At 37.2% G+C, this 19,475-nt stretch overlaps 1 protein-coding gene across 3 annotated transcripts; it reads right to left on the bottom strand.

Annotated features, from left to right (window-relative positions):
- Positions 1 to 1,782: 1,782 nt before the first annotated feature.
- LOC121428576 (serine-rich adhesin for platelets-like) lies at positions 1,783 to 18,171 on the bottom strand. 3 transcript variants are annotated; one of them, XM_041625292.1, is made up of 7 exons: positions 17,364 to 18,171; positions 11,623 to 12,958; positions 8,783 to 8,825; positions 6,753 to 6,760; positions 5,155 to 5,311; positions 4,252 to 4,788; positions 1,783 to 3,546 (listed from the first exon to the last, which is right to left on the bottom strand). In XM_041625292.1, exons 2-7 carry the CDS (start codon positions 12,924 to 12,926, stop codon positions 3,481 to 3,483), a joined length of 2,115 nt encoding a protein of 704 aa, XP_041481226.1. In that variant the 5' UTR covers positions 12,927 to 12,958; positions 17,364 to 18,171; the 3' UTR covers positions 1,783 to 3,480. The 3 variants fall into 3 exon arrangements, with proteins under 3 accessions (XP_041481226.1, XP_041481225.1, XP_041481227.1); XM_041625291.1 differs by lacking the exons at positions 6,753 to 6,760; positions 8,783 to 8,825 and adding an exon at positions 7,992 to 8,063; XM_041625293.1 differs by lacking the exons at positions 6,753 to 6,760; positions 8,783 to 8,825 and having other exon boundaries at positions 17,364 to 18,170.
- Positions 18,172 to 19,475: the final 1,304 nt, after the last annotated feature.

The following is a 19,475-nucleotide window of genomic DNA, read 5'->3' as shown; positions in this document are numbered from 1 at the left end:
TCTCATGATTAAGGTCAAAGGTCATTTAGGGTCAATGAACTTTGGCCAAATCGGGTTATCTGTTGAATTACCATCATAACTTTGAAAGTTTATTGGTCTAGTTCATTAAACTTGGACATAAGGTTTCATAAGTATCATTGAACATCCTGCATGAGTTTCACGTCACATGACCAAGGTCAAAGGTCATTTAGGGTCAATGAACTTTGGCCGAATTGGGGGTATCTGTTGAATTTCCATCATAACTTTGAAAGTTTATGGATCTGATTCATGAAACTTGGACATAATAGTAATCAAGCATCACTGAACATTTTGTGCAATTTTCAGGTCTCATGATCAAGGTCAAAGGTCATTTAGGGTCAATGAACTTTGGCCGAATGGGGGTATCTGTTGAATTACCATCATAACTTTGAAAGTTTATTGGTCTAGTTCGTTAAACTTCGACATTAGAGTAATCAAGTATCACAGAACATCCTGTGCGCATTTCAGGTCACATGACCAAGGTCAAAGGTCAATGAACTTTGGCCGAATTGTGTGTATCTGTTGAATTACCATCATAACTTTGAAAGTTTATGGATCTGATTCATGAAACTTGGACATAAGAGTAATCAAGTAACACTGAACATCCCGTGCGAGTTTCAGGTCACATAATCAAGGTCAAAGGTCATATAAGGTCAATGAACTTTGGCCATGTTGGGTTTTTTTGTTGAATAACCATCATATCTCTGTAAGCTTATTGGTCTAGTTCATAAAAAGTGGACATAAGAGTAACCATGTACCACTGAACATCTTGTGCGAGTTAGAGTAGTTTTCAAAGTCAGCACTGCTGCTATATTGAACCGCGTGATGCAGGTGAGACGGCCAGAGGCATTCCACTTGTTGTAAGTTTAAACATGTCATTTGGAGAATTCTATCAAGGATATCAGTGTATATTTAAGAGTATGAAGTCATTTAGACTCTAAAGAAGTTGCAGTAGTGATGGGAAATTTGTTGTATCAGGTTTTACTAACAGCACAATGTAAAGACCAATGGCCCGGAATATTACCTTCTCAAGTAAGATCTCTTTATAGTGATGTTCTAATTTGTCTTCACATATTATATTGTTTGATTTTGGAAGATTTTTCATTAAGAGAACATTAATTTATCTTTGAACTAGCAGTAGGGTGATGGATAAACAGATGGTTCTGGAGTTTTCCAAAAATATTGGTTTAAATTCACAGGTTACAAAAACAAGATACATGTACAAGCCTAAAGTAAGAAGGCAAATAACAGATAACTAGGAGTCTTAGTTTGTATTGTATCCATGGTGATGCTAATAGAAAAAAAATCAGTTATTTTGATATGATAAATGCAATATTTGATATTTAAGAATAATGCTTCATATCAAGAATTCTAGATATTAAGCATTGCCAATCATATACAGCACAATCTGATTACTTGATATAAAGTAATAAGATTACATGATAGAGTGGCTCACCATACGTATGTTGAAATACACTGTCTAAATCAGCCAGGCGTGGCAACCCCATAGGAAAATGGTAGCCCTGGGCCCAGTATCCCAGGGTTAGCGATGAATTGCTAATTTGAAAGAAGAACTCTGATTGGTTCCAAGTCTTTCTACTGAGCAAAATGCGCATGCAACGATGATTACGATAGGCCATTCCATTTAGTGATTAATCGCTAACCTTTGTGTTATAGGGCCACGGCTAGAAAATGATATCTGTAGCATGATCCGCGATGCTCTTCATTTTACACAGATTTGTGGGATGGGGTTTTCATGAAGCATTTATCATAATTATCTTAATATTTGATGCTTTTTTCCATTAGCATCACCATGGATACGATACAAAATAAGGCTCCTTACTACATGTAGTTCTGTTTATTTGCATTGTTTCACTTTACACTTCCAAATTTACAGCCATTCTATAGGGGCAGAGCACTTAAAATCCTCTAACAAGTAGTGCCTTACCAAAGGGTATATTCAGTTTTCATAGCTGCTGAGAGTCATCTATTCTAAAACTTCACATCAGCGTCAAATATCCTCCTTTGTTCCACCCCCCAATCATATATAAGGGAAAATGTTACATTTCTCAGGTTCAAACTGGTTTAGAATCCAGACTACAGTGATATAAGAATATAAGAATTTATGAGAAAATAAATAAGAGATACAAGCATGTAGATTGTTCCTGCAGTAAGAAGCACTTTATTTGGTCATGTTGAGTACATTGTTTAACAATATCTTATCAAAATAGTTCATACCAGTTGATGTATTCCTTGAATATTTGGCAAGAGCAGTAATGCAATGTGGAGAAAAGCTTAGTGATGATAAGCTTGTAGCAATGCTAAGCTAAGTTTTTTTTCATCTATTTTAATACATTTCATCATCTTTAGGGTCATTCTCAAGAAAATGTCACAATTCAAGAAAATCATGACTCCATCATGGATCTATCGGCCCTTGTTTCCACACCCACGCAAGAGTGAACACAGATTTAAAAAAAGCAGCACTCTGCATACACTTTTCGGTGACCAGGAACTCCCAGATGCGAATATAAATAATAGAATAATAGTTACATTCATATAGCGCTTATTACACCTTGTTTCTAAGTGCTTATGGCAATTATTATTACCCCGGTCATTGGATCCTGACATGCCCGCATACAATGTATGCACTTCTCCACTTCCTAGGGAGTATTCCAACAAGAGATCAATGTTTCAATTGCTAGGCATGCTACAAAGGCTTTCGCATCCTACCGGGTACCCATTTATCACCTGGGTGGAGAGTGGCATAGTGTTGATTAATGCCTTGCCGAAGGATGCCAGGCCTTGGTGGGACTCGAACACACGACCCTCTGATTGCAAGGCGAGAGAAACGCTACACCATGACGCTTCCACAAATGCAGGTGAGAAATTATTTTGTTATAGACGTTAATGTTAATGATGTTCGAACTTGTTCGCATTTTCAAGCCATCGCATCCCTAACCACCAAGCACCTAGTGTTCTTAATGGCCATTGATGTTATTGCTCAAACAAAATCTCATAGAAACCATGCAAGATATATCCAAATATAAATGCAAATTACAAATGTTTGTTTCATGGATGTTATTGAGTATTAATAAATTGCTTGCATTTTCAAGCTAAAGCATCACTGGCCACCGAGCACATATATGTTACAGTGGCCATCCATCCATGTTAGTTTTTAAAAATCTAACAGAAAGCATGCAAGATTGCAAGAGATGGATGGAACAAGGAATTGTGACATTTTTCTCCGAACAACCTTTAAGGATCCCCGAAATTATCTTGAGACAGTTTACAGAAAGGGCTTGTTGAATTTTTTTTTCTGACAAAGTCTGTTTTATCTTACAGCCACTTTAGTCACAAGGAAGTTGTTTAAACTGACAAATCATCTGACAAAATATTTTGATAAATCACCCTTTACATGTATGTCCAGGAAAATCATGATTCTTTGGCAAGTTCTTGAAAGTCTTATTTCTTGGAAGTATTTCCATTGGCGAGTGCTAGTGCTTCCTGACTCTCTGACTTGAAGCACACCTGCAATGAAAGTGAAAGATATGAGGGAAATGATTAAATCTGCATGTACCTTACTTAATATAATCCCCCTCACCCAACAATATTTTAGTGTATATCAAGTACGTGTATCTCGATCTCAAGTCCCAAGATTTTCTGCAGGGTAGATATAAGTTGCATTATCATGTATTATTCATTCATTTTGGGACATTGATTAACAATTATCCATGATATTCCTCAGTTATATAGTATTGAATGTTTTAACAGTGTCTTTTTGATACTGTGGTTTCCAATTATTTGTTTTATTATTCAATTTATCCAGACAATGGAATTTAAGACCCAGGACGGCACTACATCAGGGACAGGGATTCCCCCAGTTATGTTACTCTTCATTACCCTTGTTTTGACAAAGTTCTGGGCCCTGTCTTACAAAGAGTTGTGATTGCTCAAATCAAGCTCAACTGTGTAGAAATCCATCAATGTCATAATTTTTTCCTACAGGAATTTTTTACAAGGTCTGTTTGTAAACAAAGAGGAGAATCTGAATTGTCAAGAAAACAATGAATATACATATGAATGTACATCATATATAGGAAATAATTTGAACAAACTTGCATCTTTTTATGTTGACATTGCTGGCTTTCCATAGTTGTGGTTCATCGGATCAATCAGATCTCTTTGTAAGACGGGACCCTGGCATCGCCTCTGTAAAAGCAAGAAGTGTCTTACCGCTTGGCATACTGAAGCCTTGTTAACTTGTGCTGCCTCAGCCTTGCATGGTTTCTGTGGAATGGAGATATGAAACATCTTTCCAGTCTTGCCTTTCTGATCATGTGCCCCATCAGGTACTGTCTTTGTAACATTCTCTCTGAACGTTGAAGATGCAGGTGGCTCGAGAGAAATAAATCGTTTTCTTGAGAAGCCAGTTTCAGCTTCCAAGTCTTTGTTGGAAATCTTGGCGGGGGATGAGTTGAAGCGAGCTTGGATGCTCTTGAACGCAGGAGCGTTGACGAACTGACGTGTTCCAAAAGATGGGTTAGCGGAATGCGACGATCGCTGATGATCCGTAGCCGAGTTCAAGCGTTGACCACGAACACCGAGCCCATTGGAGATGGCTACGTTGGAAGGAAGGCCTGTTTGTTCGGCAAAACTAGAGATTTCGTTGGTTGGTGATGTCACGGAGATTGTTTTTGTTGATTTGTAGAGCGCGGGTCCGCTGTGATGTCTTGGACCCATCCCATGTTTATTTGCGTTTTCCATCGATTTCTGTTGCAGTAGAAAAAAAAATTGTTTGACTGGGTTAAAAATTTGGCTAAAAGTATTTTTTCTGTAGCATTGCATCTAAATTTTGTATTGGATCGACCGCACTTAGTTTGGACTTTAACATGGTGTCAATAGTTTGCTTTCTATGCACCGTAGTTGTAAGCAGAAATATTATACGATTAAGCTTCTCTTTTTTTTTGGGGGGGGGGTTCTCATCAGTTTCATCTTCCTGTTATTTATAGGCCTATTTTTCATTTCAAACAATAAAATTGCCCTTTAAAATCGTTTTGTGTTGGTTTGTGTCCAATGAACCTTGAAATACAAAATTATTTGAGAAGCAAGTATCCGATTGAAAAAAAAACCTGTTACCTGTCTGCCAGCAAGCCGAAGGTAATGGGCTGCTTGTAGTAAGTGGGAGTAGAAATCTCGAAATGCTGACCCTTCTGATGACGTCACACCATTACCCTGGTAACCATAGCAACTATCATCAAGTGTAATCCCAGTGGAAAAGTTTCCTGCCATACCGCTGTAAAAGGAATGACGTACAAAACTATATCACCATTTTGAACAAAAACAATACGTAACGATAATGATGAATAATGATATTTGGTTCTGCATAGCTCTCATGTTTTCAGACAGGACGCAGTTCGGTAATGTGATTTTGACTTGTCAATACATTTGTATTCAAACTCTTATTGGTTTTCATAAAACTTGTTACAGAGACATTATTTAGCTCTTGTTTGACTGCTCTGTGATAACTTTCATAATGCTTGAATTTGTGTGATATTATACACATATATTTAATCCAAGTCATCCATGCACTCTTTGAAAAGTTTTGATCAAGATTATGTTAATGAATACGTGTCTGATCGCACAAAGTTGTCAAACTCGACTTAATTTACCTTTTCAAATCCTTCAAATGTTGTGTTGATTTTAGCGATTTATTTTCGTGGTCGGACATAATATTCACCAACAGATTAGCCATTTTGACAAATCATTTTTCAAAATGTGAAACCTAATATTCTCTCCGAGTCTTCGGAGGTCAGAGGCAATGTCGCCTGGAAAATATCAAAATATTCCATCTTTTTTTAACAGATACATCCCCAAAAATACATCGTTCATCTAATCAATATTGTAACCTATCACTGTTTGTAGTTTAAAATTTACACAATCGTCCTAATTGTACAAAAAAATAACATATGCCTACTAGACATTTTGAAAACACTTCAAGCGGGAAAATCGACTCCCACGTAACAACAAAACCAAGTAGAAGACATTGTTTATATTCTAGAACATAACATTTTAATTCGACATAATACCTTAAATACCTGAAATTCCACTAAGCCCGACGCAGAATAATATAATGCTTTGTTGCTGTTTTCACTCATGATAACATTACGTTTCATAAACATTTAACAAGTACATTGAAAAACATAAATCATATAAAGAAGTCACTTTTTTATTAACATAATTTCGTTCAAATTTGATGGTCCTTTAAAAACCATAATAATTTCCTGAAAATATACCCCCCCCCCAAAAAAAAATGCATTGAATTGAAAATTGACAATTTCAGCATAGATTATCGAGAATAAAGTACGAGTAAACAAATTATGATGACATAATTTTATTGAAACAGTCTTTGTCATATATATAGGTACTATGACACTCATCCAAACTCTCTTATTCTAATTATTTCCTTGTGCGCATCAGAAGAAAACATTTTTTTTTCAAATTCGATAGCGCTATATAAATATATTATTATTATCATCATTATAATTGTTGTTAATATTATTTTCATCATTATTGCCATTGTTATTATCATTGTTATTATTATTATTATCATTATTATTACTATATTCACTTTATTAGAGAAGTAAATAATTTTAATGATCTTTCATATCAGTTCGAGATGGTTTAACTGATCCCAATAATAACCACTCTTCTTACTTTCATGCATATCAACTCACCTGTATAGCTGATGTGAAGGGCGTGTTAAAGTAATGTTAAGCACAAAAGAACACAAATTAATAATGTTATATTTGTTAAAAGATTAATGGAACAATGGAAATTGGGAAATTAAACTGTTTTACATTAATATGACAGGTAAAACATTCATACATGAAGGATTTCATTATGTGATAATTAGAAATATCTATGATCGAGGTACCATATTTGTTTGGGAAGATTCACATTTTATCAATTTTTAGGTATACACACTGTAAAAACTGTGGTGTTAAAACTGACACCAGTTGGTGTTAATAGAGGACCACACCCTGAGGTGTTACAACTACACCCTATAGAGATTGAACATAACACCAAAGAGTGTAAATATAACAACCGAAGGTGTTTTAATAACACCTATGGGTGTAAAACTAACACCACCAATTTAACACCGGTGCCTAAAACAACTGGTGTGGTCCTCTATGTACACCGGTTAACACCCCAGTTTTTGCTGTGCACCTTCTTGTCAACTCACAACTCAAATTCAATATAATATCTCATTTGACTGAAAATTTCTTATTAATTATTTAGGCGACAACAGTACACACTATACATAAAACATCTAGATCACGAATTAACTATACTCAACAGTACCGTATCTATTTGACAAAAACTACAAATGTTTCCTACTATACACCTTACTTAAACCCTTAATTATCACATCACTCCTGGAAGAGAAATCTGAGTTTTTTCACAACAATCATTCAACCACAGATGAGAACTAAACGAAAAATGGAAGATAGAAAAAGAAACGTGTTTATGGTTTTCACAAAAGCATGGTAAATTATATAACCGACATCCCGTTAAAGTCGTGTAATTTTCAACACCAGGGGCCCGTTGCAGAAAGAGTTGCAATCAATCGCTACTCTAAAAACCATGCGCGACTTGATTTTCAACCAATCAACAGCGCCCATGTAGGACTTGCGTTTAAACGCAACTCTTTTTGCAACGGACCCCAGATGGGACACAAAGTTAATGTCGGAGAACTTACGACGGTTTCGTGAAACTCTACCCAGATAAAAAGAGGGGAAATGCTACCTCTCCAAAACTACAGCAAACAAAAAAAGAGTGTGTCACATCCGAGAATAGCCGAAAAGAGGAAGGACAGAAGGAGGATAAGATCTTATTATATTCACTCGAGATGTAAAGTTTTGACTACTACCAAGGAGCTTAAAGCTCCTTGCTACTACTAATGGTTTTCCTACCGATCTTCGATTTCACTTAGCTCTTCATCAATCGCCCTCAGCAAAGTGTTTTTGCTTAAACGAGTCACGTGACTGATAGGTTTGTTTTGTGGATGGAAAAGTAAGAAAATGAAAACGAATACATTTTTATTATTCATCATCAACATAAACTTCTGACTAAAATCAATATGAATGTTCATCGTCTTTACCCCCAAAAATAAAACTTCTTTTTAAATTTGCATTAATTAAAGTATGGACTTTGCCTTTTAATTATCGATTTTAGTTCATTGGTTTGGTATATCGTTGACAATACTTCGTATCCGGGAAGCTTTAAAAAAAAACGCGTCGGCTTGAAAGAAAAAGTGTCAAAACGGACAACTGTTTTAAGAAAGAAGAATGAATTGTTAAATCTAATATTCACCAAGAGCAAAAGTATTCCATTTCCTCCACATTAATTTCAATCAATGAATCAAACTTGAGATTAGAGATCCCAGATTCATTTTAAATACCAAAGCACCAATCGTGAATTGTTCTGAAGGAGTGTTATATAAGCATTTATTGATAGTATAGTTTGAACCAGATGTTTTTCCCCAGTTTTATGTACGTTGAGAGAGCACAATCAAAACACTTGTCAATTTCAAACAAATTATAAACTGGGAGAAAAGTGTGGTACCGGGTGTGTGTGGTGTTTAGAGACACCGAGTTGTGGGGAAGGTGGAACACACGTGATCAATGACGTCATGTAATGTGTAGCCAATCACTGGGTGGGTTGAGATCAAAAGAAGTGTCTTTTAGAGGCGGATGAATATTACCCGACGGTCTGTTCGCACTGCTTGTGTCCTTGCGTGCATGTAACTAGATAATTTTGTGCCATCGTTAATTCATGACATATTCGGTGATCATTTTCACTCCATGATATTATCATGAGAGGTAAGAAAAAATGGCTTTTCATGTCTTCTTCATCCTCCCTTCCTTACCCCCGCCCCCTTCTCCCTCTCATCTCATCCCCTTTATCTTTCACCCCTTTCACTGCATACAGACTCATTACTTTCTCAAGTTATCTATTATCTATTCGATCCTCTTTCTCATATTCTTCACTGGCCCACGGTCTGCCATTCAAAAGCACGTCTCTGTAATGTAATATCAATGATGTTATGGGGGCTTGGCAGAATGCCAATCGATTTCTAACAGTAGATTTTCAAAAGAAACAAAAATCAATCGGACTGCCCTTCTTAAAACATATAAATACAATCTATAAAATATACACCGTTGAAATACTTTGAATACATGACTGTAAAGGCATACTCAGAATCGATCTCCAGTTAGTCTCAGGCCACATTGGAAACAGATAATGGTCACCAATGAAATGAACACTAACAATATTAATTCCACGTATGACTTAACTCCCAATATGTGTTTTAGCCACCCGAAATGAAAAGTTCAGGTGGTAAAGCCAATGTGGAATGAAGTTGTTGGAATAAACAATGACAAGTATAATGTACTTCTCAGAAAGTATAAATTCGATAATGATTCTTCTTTATTGATATCTTTAGAGGGAAATGGAACCTTTAGAATAAATAGGCTTGTGGTGAAACAGAAAAATCAAAGAATAAGAACAAAGAAAGTTTGAGAAAAATCGGACAAATAATGAGAAAGTTATGAGCATTTTAATATTGCAATCACTATTGCTATGGAGATCTTCCCATTGGCAATGCAAGAAGGGTGTGTGATGTCACATGTGAACAACTTTCCCTTTGATGGACTATAAAATACTCTCAAAATGTCTCTTTCTGCTTTTTCTTGTGGTGATACAAACTCTTCTATCCATATTCTTTAAAAATCGGTATTACATGCCCTCATAATTGTAGAAAAAACACACGATCTACTGATAGATGAAACTCTCCCCATTACTTTAGTATATATTTCACTTAATAAGTGAAATATATATACTAAAGTAATGGGGAGAGTTGTTCACAAGTGACATCACACATCTTTATCGCATTGCTAATTTGAGAATCTCCATAGAATTAGTGATCGCAATGTTCAAATGCTCATCACTTTCTCATTATTTGTCCGATTTTTCTCAAACTTTCGTTGATCTGTTTCTTTGATTTTTCAGTTTTCACATAAGATATCTTGTTCCAAAGGTTTCGATCTCCTTTAAGTACAACATAATAGATCAATTTTAGTGATGGTATGTGCAAAACATTCGACATTTTTTCGAATTAGATTTGCAAACTAGTCAGGATTAGATAATGGTTAAATAGTGGAGTATGATGTTAATTTGACTCTTAGAAGAAAATACTGGGGAGCGTTTCGTCAACATTTTTGGCGGACAAGTTGTTAGATCTGACAACTTTCCTTGATTCTAATTGTCTGAGGAGGGTAGTTTCTAGTGTATCTGTCGGATAAAAAAGGACTTTTCTGATAAAATGTCTGAAAAATCCTTTCATGAAACGCTCCCCTGGAATTGGAATAACCTGCAAATTATCTGATAAAATTTTTCATTTCATGTTTTTTAATTAAAGTTAAGGATTTTCAAAGGCGTTTTTATTTGCACTGAATTTTAATCATTGATATTATTGAGTGATTTCAAGGGGCTTTAAAATTAAGGTGCTGATTAATATGGCATGATGACCAGCGATGGCCGTCTTGACCGTTCGGGTCCCTAGTATGCTTACACTGACGGTTAATAAAATTATTTTGATGCAGCCTTAGTACTTACGAAAGCTTTAAAGTGTCAACTTACGAGATTAATTTCGTCATGTCGATTTAATAGCCTTTCAATTAATTTCGACATAACAAGACACCTTATCTCGTAAACTCGTATATTAACGACATATAACTTTTTAATATATAATTATGTCGGTTTGGCAAGGTAAGGTTACTCGCTATGAGGGCATATAACTTTCCTTTTTTTAATATAAGTCGACTTACTAGATAATCTCCCATTCAACATATATATAATTTCGGACTTTTCGCAATGACCAGGGGGAAACTCTCTTTAAATACACACTAGAGACCTGAGATACTTTTGTCTAAAGTTGGTGGACCGGGACAGCATCAAAATATCTTGACTCAGGACAATGACATAATTATTTGCTATCGTTCGTCCGGTGCAAATATTCGGATGATCTGCTGTCCCACTAGTCCAGCAACTTTTGACAAAAGCTTTTCAGCTCCCAATTGCGATTTTAATTACATTTTCAAAGGAATCGATGCGTTGTAGTTTCCCGTAGTAAATACAAAAAGTCTCTATCAAGGGAATCACAAAAATGGCGAGATGAAACATATATCGCGATCTCGTCAAGAAGATGGTACTTTAAAACGTTCGTATGTTGTAGATCGATCAAAAAAACGTTACGACGATCTGGAGCATGTTAATGCAAGAAGGTCCTCCCGCCTTCATTGACTAAATCTGGTCGCTTCTGTGTGGTCGGCAAAAGGGGACTTTAAAAAAATTCTCGAAAACTACTGGAATAATTAGGATTAAACAATTTCATACTGATTACAGTGATGTTAATGATGATAAATGACGTTAATGATGATGTTGTGACTGACTTGAGTAAGAGTGCATTCAATTCGGTTACATGATTTCCCTCTGATTTTTTACAATAGGTCTAATTACTTTTAGAATAATGAAGATACTCACCCAAAGGCGACTGGCAGAGTATGATTATCGGCTGTGGCAGGATACTGAGTTGGTTTCCAAAGAGGATGTTGTCCACTAGGCGGACTACCGAATTGGGAGGTACTTTGGGTGACAGGTACAGACGGCGCACCGGTTGGGCTCGTCATCAACGGATTGTGATAGGTTGGTCTAAGACCTTTGTTCGACAAAGCAGTGGTTGATCCCGTACCAGTCGGGGTAGAGCTCTGAGGTTTCATCAACATTGCATCGTCCGTCGCTGGCAATTTGGTTGGGAGGTTCGACGACATGTCGCGGTCGCTCTCTGTTGATGATTTAGGTGCAGACGAAGGTACATGTACAGGTAGCCGAGAACTAGGAATACCCATCCAATGACTGTAGACTTGCCGCTTTCGATTGGCAGCTTCCGTCAGCGAGCAATACCGCGGTAAGGTCGACACAGACTCATTTTGAACCGGTGAATTCTGTGATGACACTGTTTTTGGCAGAGTAGTTCCCGAAGAAACACTCGTTGAGTCTGTTCTACTCTGGTCACTTCTTGAGTCAGAGTTCTGTCGTTGACGCGATTGTGTAGGACGCTGGCCATCGTTTCTATCTGACGATGACGCTGGTTGTAACTGAGCCGCTGTCAAACGTGACTCCTGCTGCGTGTGTGGGTTATCGACCTTGAAACCTGCTTCAGCAGAGGCATCTCCTGCATAATAAATACTTCTCTTGCGTCCACAAGAAGTGTCGTGAGCAGCCAACTTTTCCAAAGGTCCTCCACATGTGTGGTACCTACGATATTGCTCCATGTATTTCTTCGGATTGTGGTAATGTCGAAATTCGAATTCCATCGTCAAGGCTTTCATTCGACTAGCCACTCTGGAATTCAATGACAACCGTCGCACCTGCGCTTCCAGATCGCTTTTCGTTGTACCCTTTGTCCTTTGACCATTCTTTCCTTGTGACGGCGCCACACGTCTGTATTGCACTTTGGGGTCTGGTACCCACCCGCAGAGGTCATCAAGGTATTTGGCAAGATGGTGAGATATCGTTCTGGCATCCCAAGAGAAGTCAGGCTCTGGGATGTCGTCATCTTCGAGTTCGAACTCGTGGAGTGCCCTTGAAATGGTGCGATCGCGGACGAACGAGGGACATTCGACTTCAGCATTTTCTTCTTCCTCTTCGCTTGATTGTTCCGTGGGTCTTTGAGGATGGTGAATCGGTGAGACTGGGGCACTTGGTGATGAGGACGATTCGGAAGAGGATGTCGAGGATGAGCTACTCGATGACGCCGAGTCTGTTCTTGCTGATATAGCTGTCATGATTGCTTATACTCCTAATTTTTTTCGACTACCTGTGAAAAAAAAATAGATAAGTCAACAGTCACTAAAAGCGTGAGGAATAATTTCCCCCAGTTTTCAAAGTGGGACGATGTTGGGTTGGCAGGGGGGGTGCAAGACAAATTTGAGTCATGCACTGATTGAGCGCACTCGGCAGCCAGGTCGGTATAGGTAACTACTCATTGACCTTTATTGAATTCTAAAAGAAATTTATCACATTGCATTCATACATTATGACAGAATGACGCCTCTTGAATGACAAAAATTCCCCGTGCGAAGAGCGGAAGCTCCGACAATTCATTAACTGAAGAGAGAATCAAAGTGTCTCATGATACTTGCATCGATTCAAAAGTGAGCTTTTTAATAACGAAGGCATTCGAAAGTATGAAGCATTTTCGAGTCATGTAAGTTACTTATTATTTTATTTTATTAGAACATATTTAATCAGGTACAAAAGATCAGTATAAAACTGTTTTTCATCAATGACCTGATGAAAACATAAAGAATAACATAAATCATCACATCATACATGAAAATAAAGTCAAAATCTAAATCAAAGATAACAATACTTAGTAACATAAATAAACAAATATTGTTACTTAAATGGTAATATTAATCAAACTAGAATATTTTAAATCATTAAAAAGGAACAGTAACTAATTTTAATACTACTAATTGTATAATTTATTCGCTGATAAAAACAATAAACAATGAAATAATTATGGCACAATAGAAAATCGAATGAAAAATAAAAAAAAAATAAAAAATGGCAATCAGTTATAAAGGTATAAAGATATCAAAGGGTTAGGATCATTACAAATAAAAGCAATGTAACATCAATATTAAATAGGAATAGGGGAATTGTATGTTACAACAAATTAAATATAAGTAAGGGTTATTATGTTTTTTGCCAGGAATTTTGATTCGAGGATTAAAAACCTATTCTACCGCCCGACGTACTTTTCAGAGGTGTCAACAATTAGGCCTTTTTACACCCCCCCCCCCACACCGCGTACACAAGCAATAATGTTTTTTCGAACTTTATCATAATGGATTATTTTTTTCATGTTTACAGGGCTGGATCTAGCACTGTTCAATAGGGGTGCTGGAAAATAAAATTATCCACATGTTCCCCAATCGGCTGTTCGTGTAGAGTCATAAACCAAAATGTATAGGGCGGGGGGGGGGCCCGGTAATCAGCAAAGTGATTTGATCCTGGAATGAATGTCACTTTATTGTGATTTTAATACCAACATCAGAACCCAACACCAATTTGAAATCAACCAAAAAAATCATATTATAGCTATAAAGGCGAAGGTCGATCGCCAACTGTTTGATCGTTAATATGAGACTAATGCCATTTTCTATTATGCGTGTCGAGCTATAATTATGTTAACATAAACTATAATAGCAAATAATGAATCGTTATGTTATTTGTTATGATTCCATCAAAGTCCTTGTTTGGGTCAATAAACACGCAGAGGCCTACACAAACATATTCGGAAATGCAAAGCCATTGTGGTATAGGGAGAGTCAGGCGCGGATCCTGGGGGCGGATCATCTCACCCCCCCCCCCCCTATTAAAAAAAGGGAAATGAGAAGGAGAAAAAAAGAGGATGTGAAAAAAGAAAGAGGATTTCACTAACTTTTAGGGGGTGCGAAATTAAAAATCATCGTGACATGCATGAAAGCAACTTTTGGTAGCGTATATTTTACTTTTCAATCACTAGAAATAGTCGCATTGCATTGCGCATTGGAAACATATTGAACTTTGCTGTTCAAAAATTTTGTTGAAAATTGCTGATGTGGTTTACGGTACACCATGTGGAGTATTATAGAAACAGTGGATAGAAGAAGAGAAAAAGTGGATAGGCGAGAAAGTGGAGATTTGAGAGTAGAGTATTCTTTCTTGAAAATAGTCCTGAAAAGGACTGTAAACCAGAAGGAATGTTGAGTGAGAACAGATTGAGTAGTACTGAGAGCTCATGAGGAGATGCTGGCTTGAGTAGGCGAGTAAAGATGATGAGTAGTAGAGAGACTCGACGTTTCGGACAGATTGATGTCCGTCTCATCACCTCTACTCGCCGACTCAAGCCAGCATCTCCTCATCAGCTCTACTACTCAAGCTGTTCTCACTCAACATTCCTTCTGGTTTACAGTCCTTTTCAGGACTATTTTCAAGAAAGAATACTCTACTCTCAAATCTCCACTTTGTCGCCTATCCACTTCTTCTCTTCTTATTCTATCCACTGTTCTATAACACTCCACATGGTGTACCGTAAACCAACCACATTAGCAATTGTACATGCCACCATGCAAACCTTCAAACAACATTTGTTGAAAATGTCGGATTGGTATATAAATAAGGTTGTATAAAGCGAATTTTTGGTATACTGTGTAGTTGAAGTATATACGCCTTTCCCTGCATGATTAAGAATTTATGAACAGATACAATGAGAAGCAGGTGTTTTCAGCGTGATGCAATGTGAGTATAGTGGTCACAGTCCTAACAATTTTAAGTTATGTGCATTTTCTGATTTGCATCTGCTCTTTAATAGTGTCTAAAGATTTGTTTTATCCAAAGATAAAAAAATTATAATTAAATATCCCTCCCCTACCGATCCCAAGAAAGATAGACCCTTAACGCCAACCTCCACGACTATACACCTAAAATGCCAATTTATTAGGGATTAATGTTTGGAATATGGAAGCTTAAAAGTGCCACCGAGATGTTGAGATAATTATCTCAGGAAGTCGACATCTTGATAGCAAAAGATAAGATGACGAGATCCCAGATCTCATCATGTCGACATCTTGTAGAAGAGATGATGAGATGACAAGATCCCAGATCTCATCATGTCAACATCTTTTGGAAGAGATGATGAGATGACAAGATCCCGGATCTCATCATGTCAACATCTTTAAGAAGAGATGATGAGATGACAAGATCCTGGATCTCATCATGTCAATATCTTTAAGAAGAGATGATGAGATGACAAGATCCCGGATCTCATCATGTCAACATCTTTAAGAAGAGATGATGAGATGACAAGATCCTGGATCTCATCATGTCAACATCTTTAAGAAGAGATGATGAGATGACAAGATCCCGGATCTCATCATGTTGACATCTTGTAGAAGAGATGATTAGATGACAAGATCCTGGATCTCATCATGTCAACATCTTAAGAAGAGATGTTGAGATGACAAGATCATCTCATCATCTCTTCTACAAGATGTCAACATGATGAGATCCGGGATCTTGTCATCTCATCATCTCTTCTACAAGATGTCAACATGATGAGATCCAGGATCTTGTCATCTCATCATCTCTTCTAAAAGATGTCAACATGATGAGATCCGGGATCTTGTCATCTCAACATCTCTTCTAAAAGATGTTGACATGATGAGATCCGGGATCTTGTCATCTCATCATCTCTTCTAAAAGATGTTGACATGATGAGATCCAGGATCTTGTCATCTCATCATCTCTTCTAAAAGATGTCGACATGATGAGATCCAGGATCTCGTCATCTCAACATCTCTTCTAATAGATGTTGACATGATGAGATCCAGGATCTTGTCATCTCATCATCTCTTCTAAAAGATGTCAACATGATGAGATCCAGGATCTCGTCATCTTATCTTTTGCTATCAAGATGTCGACTTCCCGAGATAATTATCTCAACATCTCGGTGGCACTTTTAAGCTTCCATACATTTCTTCTAAAAGATGTCGACATGATGATATCCGGGATCTTCTCTTCTTAAAGATGTTGACATGATGAGATCCGGGATCTTGTCATCTCATCATCTCTTCTAAAAGATGTTGACATGATGAGATCCGGGATCTTGTCATCTCAACATCTCTTCTAAAACATGTCAACATGATGAGATCCGGGATCTTGTCATCTCATCATCTCTTCCAAAAGATGTTGACACGATGAGATCTGGGATCTTGTCATCTCATCATCTCTTCTACAAGATGTCAACATGATGAGATCTGGGATCTCGTCATCTTATCTTTTGCTATCAAGATGTCGACTTCCCGAGATAATTATCTCAACATCTCGGTGGCACTTTTAAGCTTCCATATTGGAAAGTACATGATATCATGTCAGTAGTTTTGTTCAGTGCACGAGGGATAGCAGTATTAAAGTCGATATATATATATATATACGCTTTGGGTATATGAGGGTCCACTAGAAGTAGGATACAGTCGTAATATAGTTTGACCATTATATCATGTTAAATGATAATATGAACTATGTAAAACTTGCATCCCTTTTAAACATGTTTCATGGTATAATAAATCGTAGATACAAACAAATATATATTCAGGTCAATAAAGGACTAAAAGTATTTTAATCATTTCATTGTCGTCGTCATAAATCATGATTATGTAAAAGAATATACTTACATTGCTTTGTTAGTTCGCCTTCATCACTTCACAATCATTTCATATTTCAGCAGGTGTATACGCAAGAACTGAAGAACTTGGATATATGTGTGTCACATACATGGGTCTATATTTATAACGAAGTTCTTCCACAAAGATATACACGAGAATTGTACTTGTCGGGAAACTTTTTTCAATCCCTCGTGTCTGCATATAAAACCAATACTGAGTTTTACAGCCAACCATACACCATGTCAACGCAGGTCATAAATGTCAACCATCGACCTCGGTCACGTACAACGTCGACTTGCTTCCGAGAGGAAAAAAAAGAACAACCTTGTGAACAGGTGATGAAGCAAGTGAGTACCTCGGAGGTATGAAATCCTTCGTCGTACAGATTCCCATCGAGCAAAGCCTGATACCTGAAGAGTTTGGAGTAGTAGTGAGTCTCGAATAGTTACCTCTTCCACATGCACTGCTGGCTGTGCATCACCCGTGGCAACTCCCGAGGTACTCTTTGAATCCAACCGACCTCTTTTGTCAGGTGTCCAGTTTTACAGCGGAGAAATCAATCGATGAGGGTGCTGGAGCAGTCGATGAATTATCTTTACAAGGAAGCTGCCGTTGACTGTAGAGTTAGCTTTATAACAAATCGAAGTATCCTATGTTTATGTACATCAAGGTGAAATCGGATTATGATCGACGCCAAATCGGGATGTATAAGGTTTCAGTGAAGTACACAAACGGTTATATCAATTTTCCAGCAAGGGGGTCTAGCTCGGCCCGAAGGTGCCGTCACATGCAGCGTCACTTGTTTGTAAACTGTCTATGAAACCTTTATGACGCATGATATATTGATAGGACAAGAGATTGAAAAGTCGCTATTGTTAAGTTGTTTGAAGGGGGTCTGATGTCACCATTCACTTGTTAATCTGATAATACCATTGTCCCGTATGAACGCCTTCGGGATTGTTATTTTATTTGCGATGTTCAGCTTTATAGCGAGTATGGGTCCGAATTGCGTATAACTCTCAGGAGCTATAATTAGGCAGGGCACGCTGACTTTACAGTTAGGTTGATACAGAAATATTCATTTCTGAATCTCTATACCGCTGTCCCCACTCATGTTTGCTGTATCAAATTCCCCCCAAAGTGAACAAAAAATCTGGCCTTTCCGGGGAACTAATCGGTGCGAAATGTTTAGAAAATTTCGAGCTATACCACAACACAGACTTCACTGTTCATCTTGTATTAATTTATCGTGTAAAATGGTTCCGTGACATAGCCCGACATAGCTCCGGCGACAATAATACTCCGCTCTAAATTCCACACACTCTTAACTACCCTACCCACTGAACCTAACCCATTAGCATAAAACCCTGTTGCAACCAGACCTGGCTAAACACACCCTACTAGACGAAATTAAGCCCGGGCCCCGGAACAATTGTCGTAGGAGCAACTGTCGTGTTACCAATGTAAAATCATCCAGATGTATAGAATTTTATCTAAAAAAAGCCTGCAAGTACAACTATTAAACAAAGTCTCATTTTAAATATAAAGGACACACCCATCATCATTGTACCAATGATACACTCTAAAAATCAATTTAAAACTATTGTGTTGAGAGAGAAGCATTATGTTCGTTGAGTAAAATAACGCATGCTAACGGTTTAGATTTTTAAGAAAACTTTAATGACAAGAGAAAGGAGACTAATTAAGTGACTTAGTTTTACGTTTATACGATATTTACACTATTTCGTCCTCATTAACAAAATACGGAACTTTTTTGTTTCTAATCTCACTTTGGCGATGACAGAATCCAAAGTCAGATTTTTTTCTACTAATCATAGCATTCAGGTGTGTTTTTATATTTCTTGCCCCCCTCAAAAAAAAAATAATAAAATAAAATAAAAATAAAGCTATGTTATGAAATGTACGGGTTAAATAAATTGAATGAGTTGTATAATGATGATAATAGTGATAGTAACAGATTCTGCAGAATGTCCGAAGTGCAATTAAAGAAAAACTGTTAATGATTAAGTGCGGCCTTGAATAACCCCATGTTTGAGGTCTTGTGTTCCCTTTGCTGTAACGACGAATACTTAACAACAAATGCCCCAAATAAATCCATTA

The sequence above is a fragment of the Lytechinus variegatus genome, chromosome 15 (assembly GCF_018143015.1).
Source record: "Lytechinus variegatus isolate NC3 chromosome 15, Lvar_3.0, whole genome shotgun sequence".
Classification (NCBI taxonomy): domain Eukaryota; kingdom Metazoa; phylum Echinodermata; class Echinoidea; order Temnopleuroida; family Toxopneustidae; genus Lytechinus; species Lytechinus variegatus.
This window is presented reverse-complemented; position numbering and strand designations above follow the sequence as displayed.

Coding starts and splice junctions, on each gene's coding strand:
- LOC121428576 (XM_041625291.1), bottom strand. CDS start 12,926: ATGACAGCTATATCAGCAAGAACAGACTCGGCGTCATCGAGTAGCTCA. Junction 8,064..11,622: donor ACTCTGCCAGTCGCCTTTGG/GTGAGTATCTTC, acceptor CAAACCTATCAG/TCACGTGACTCGTTTAAGCA. Junction 4,789..5,154: donor TTCGGCTTGCTGGCAGACAG/GTAACAGGTTTT, acceptor CTACTGCAACAG/AAATCGATGGAAAACGCAAA.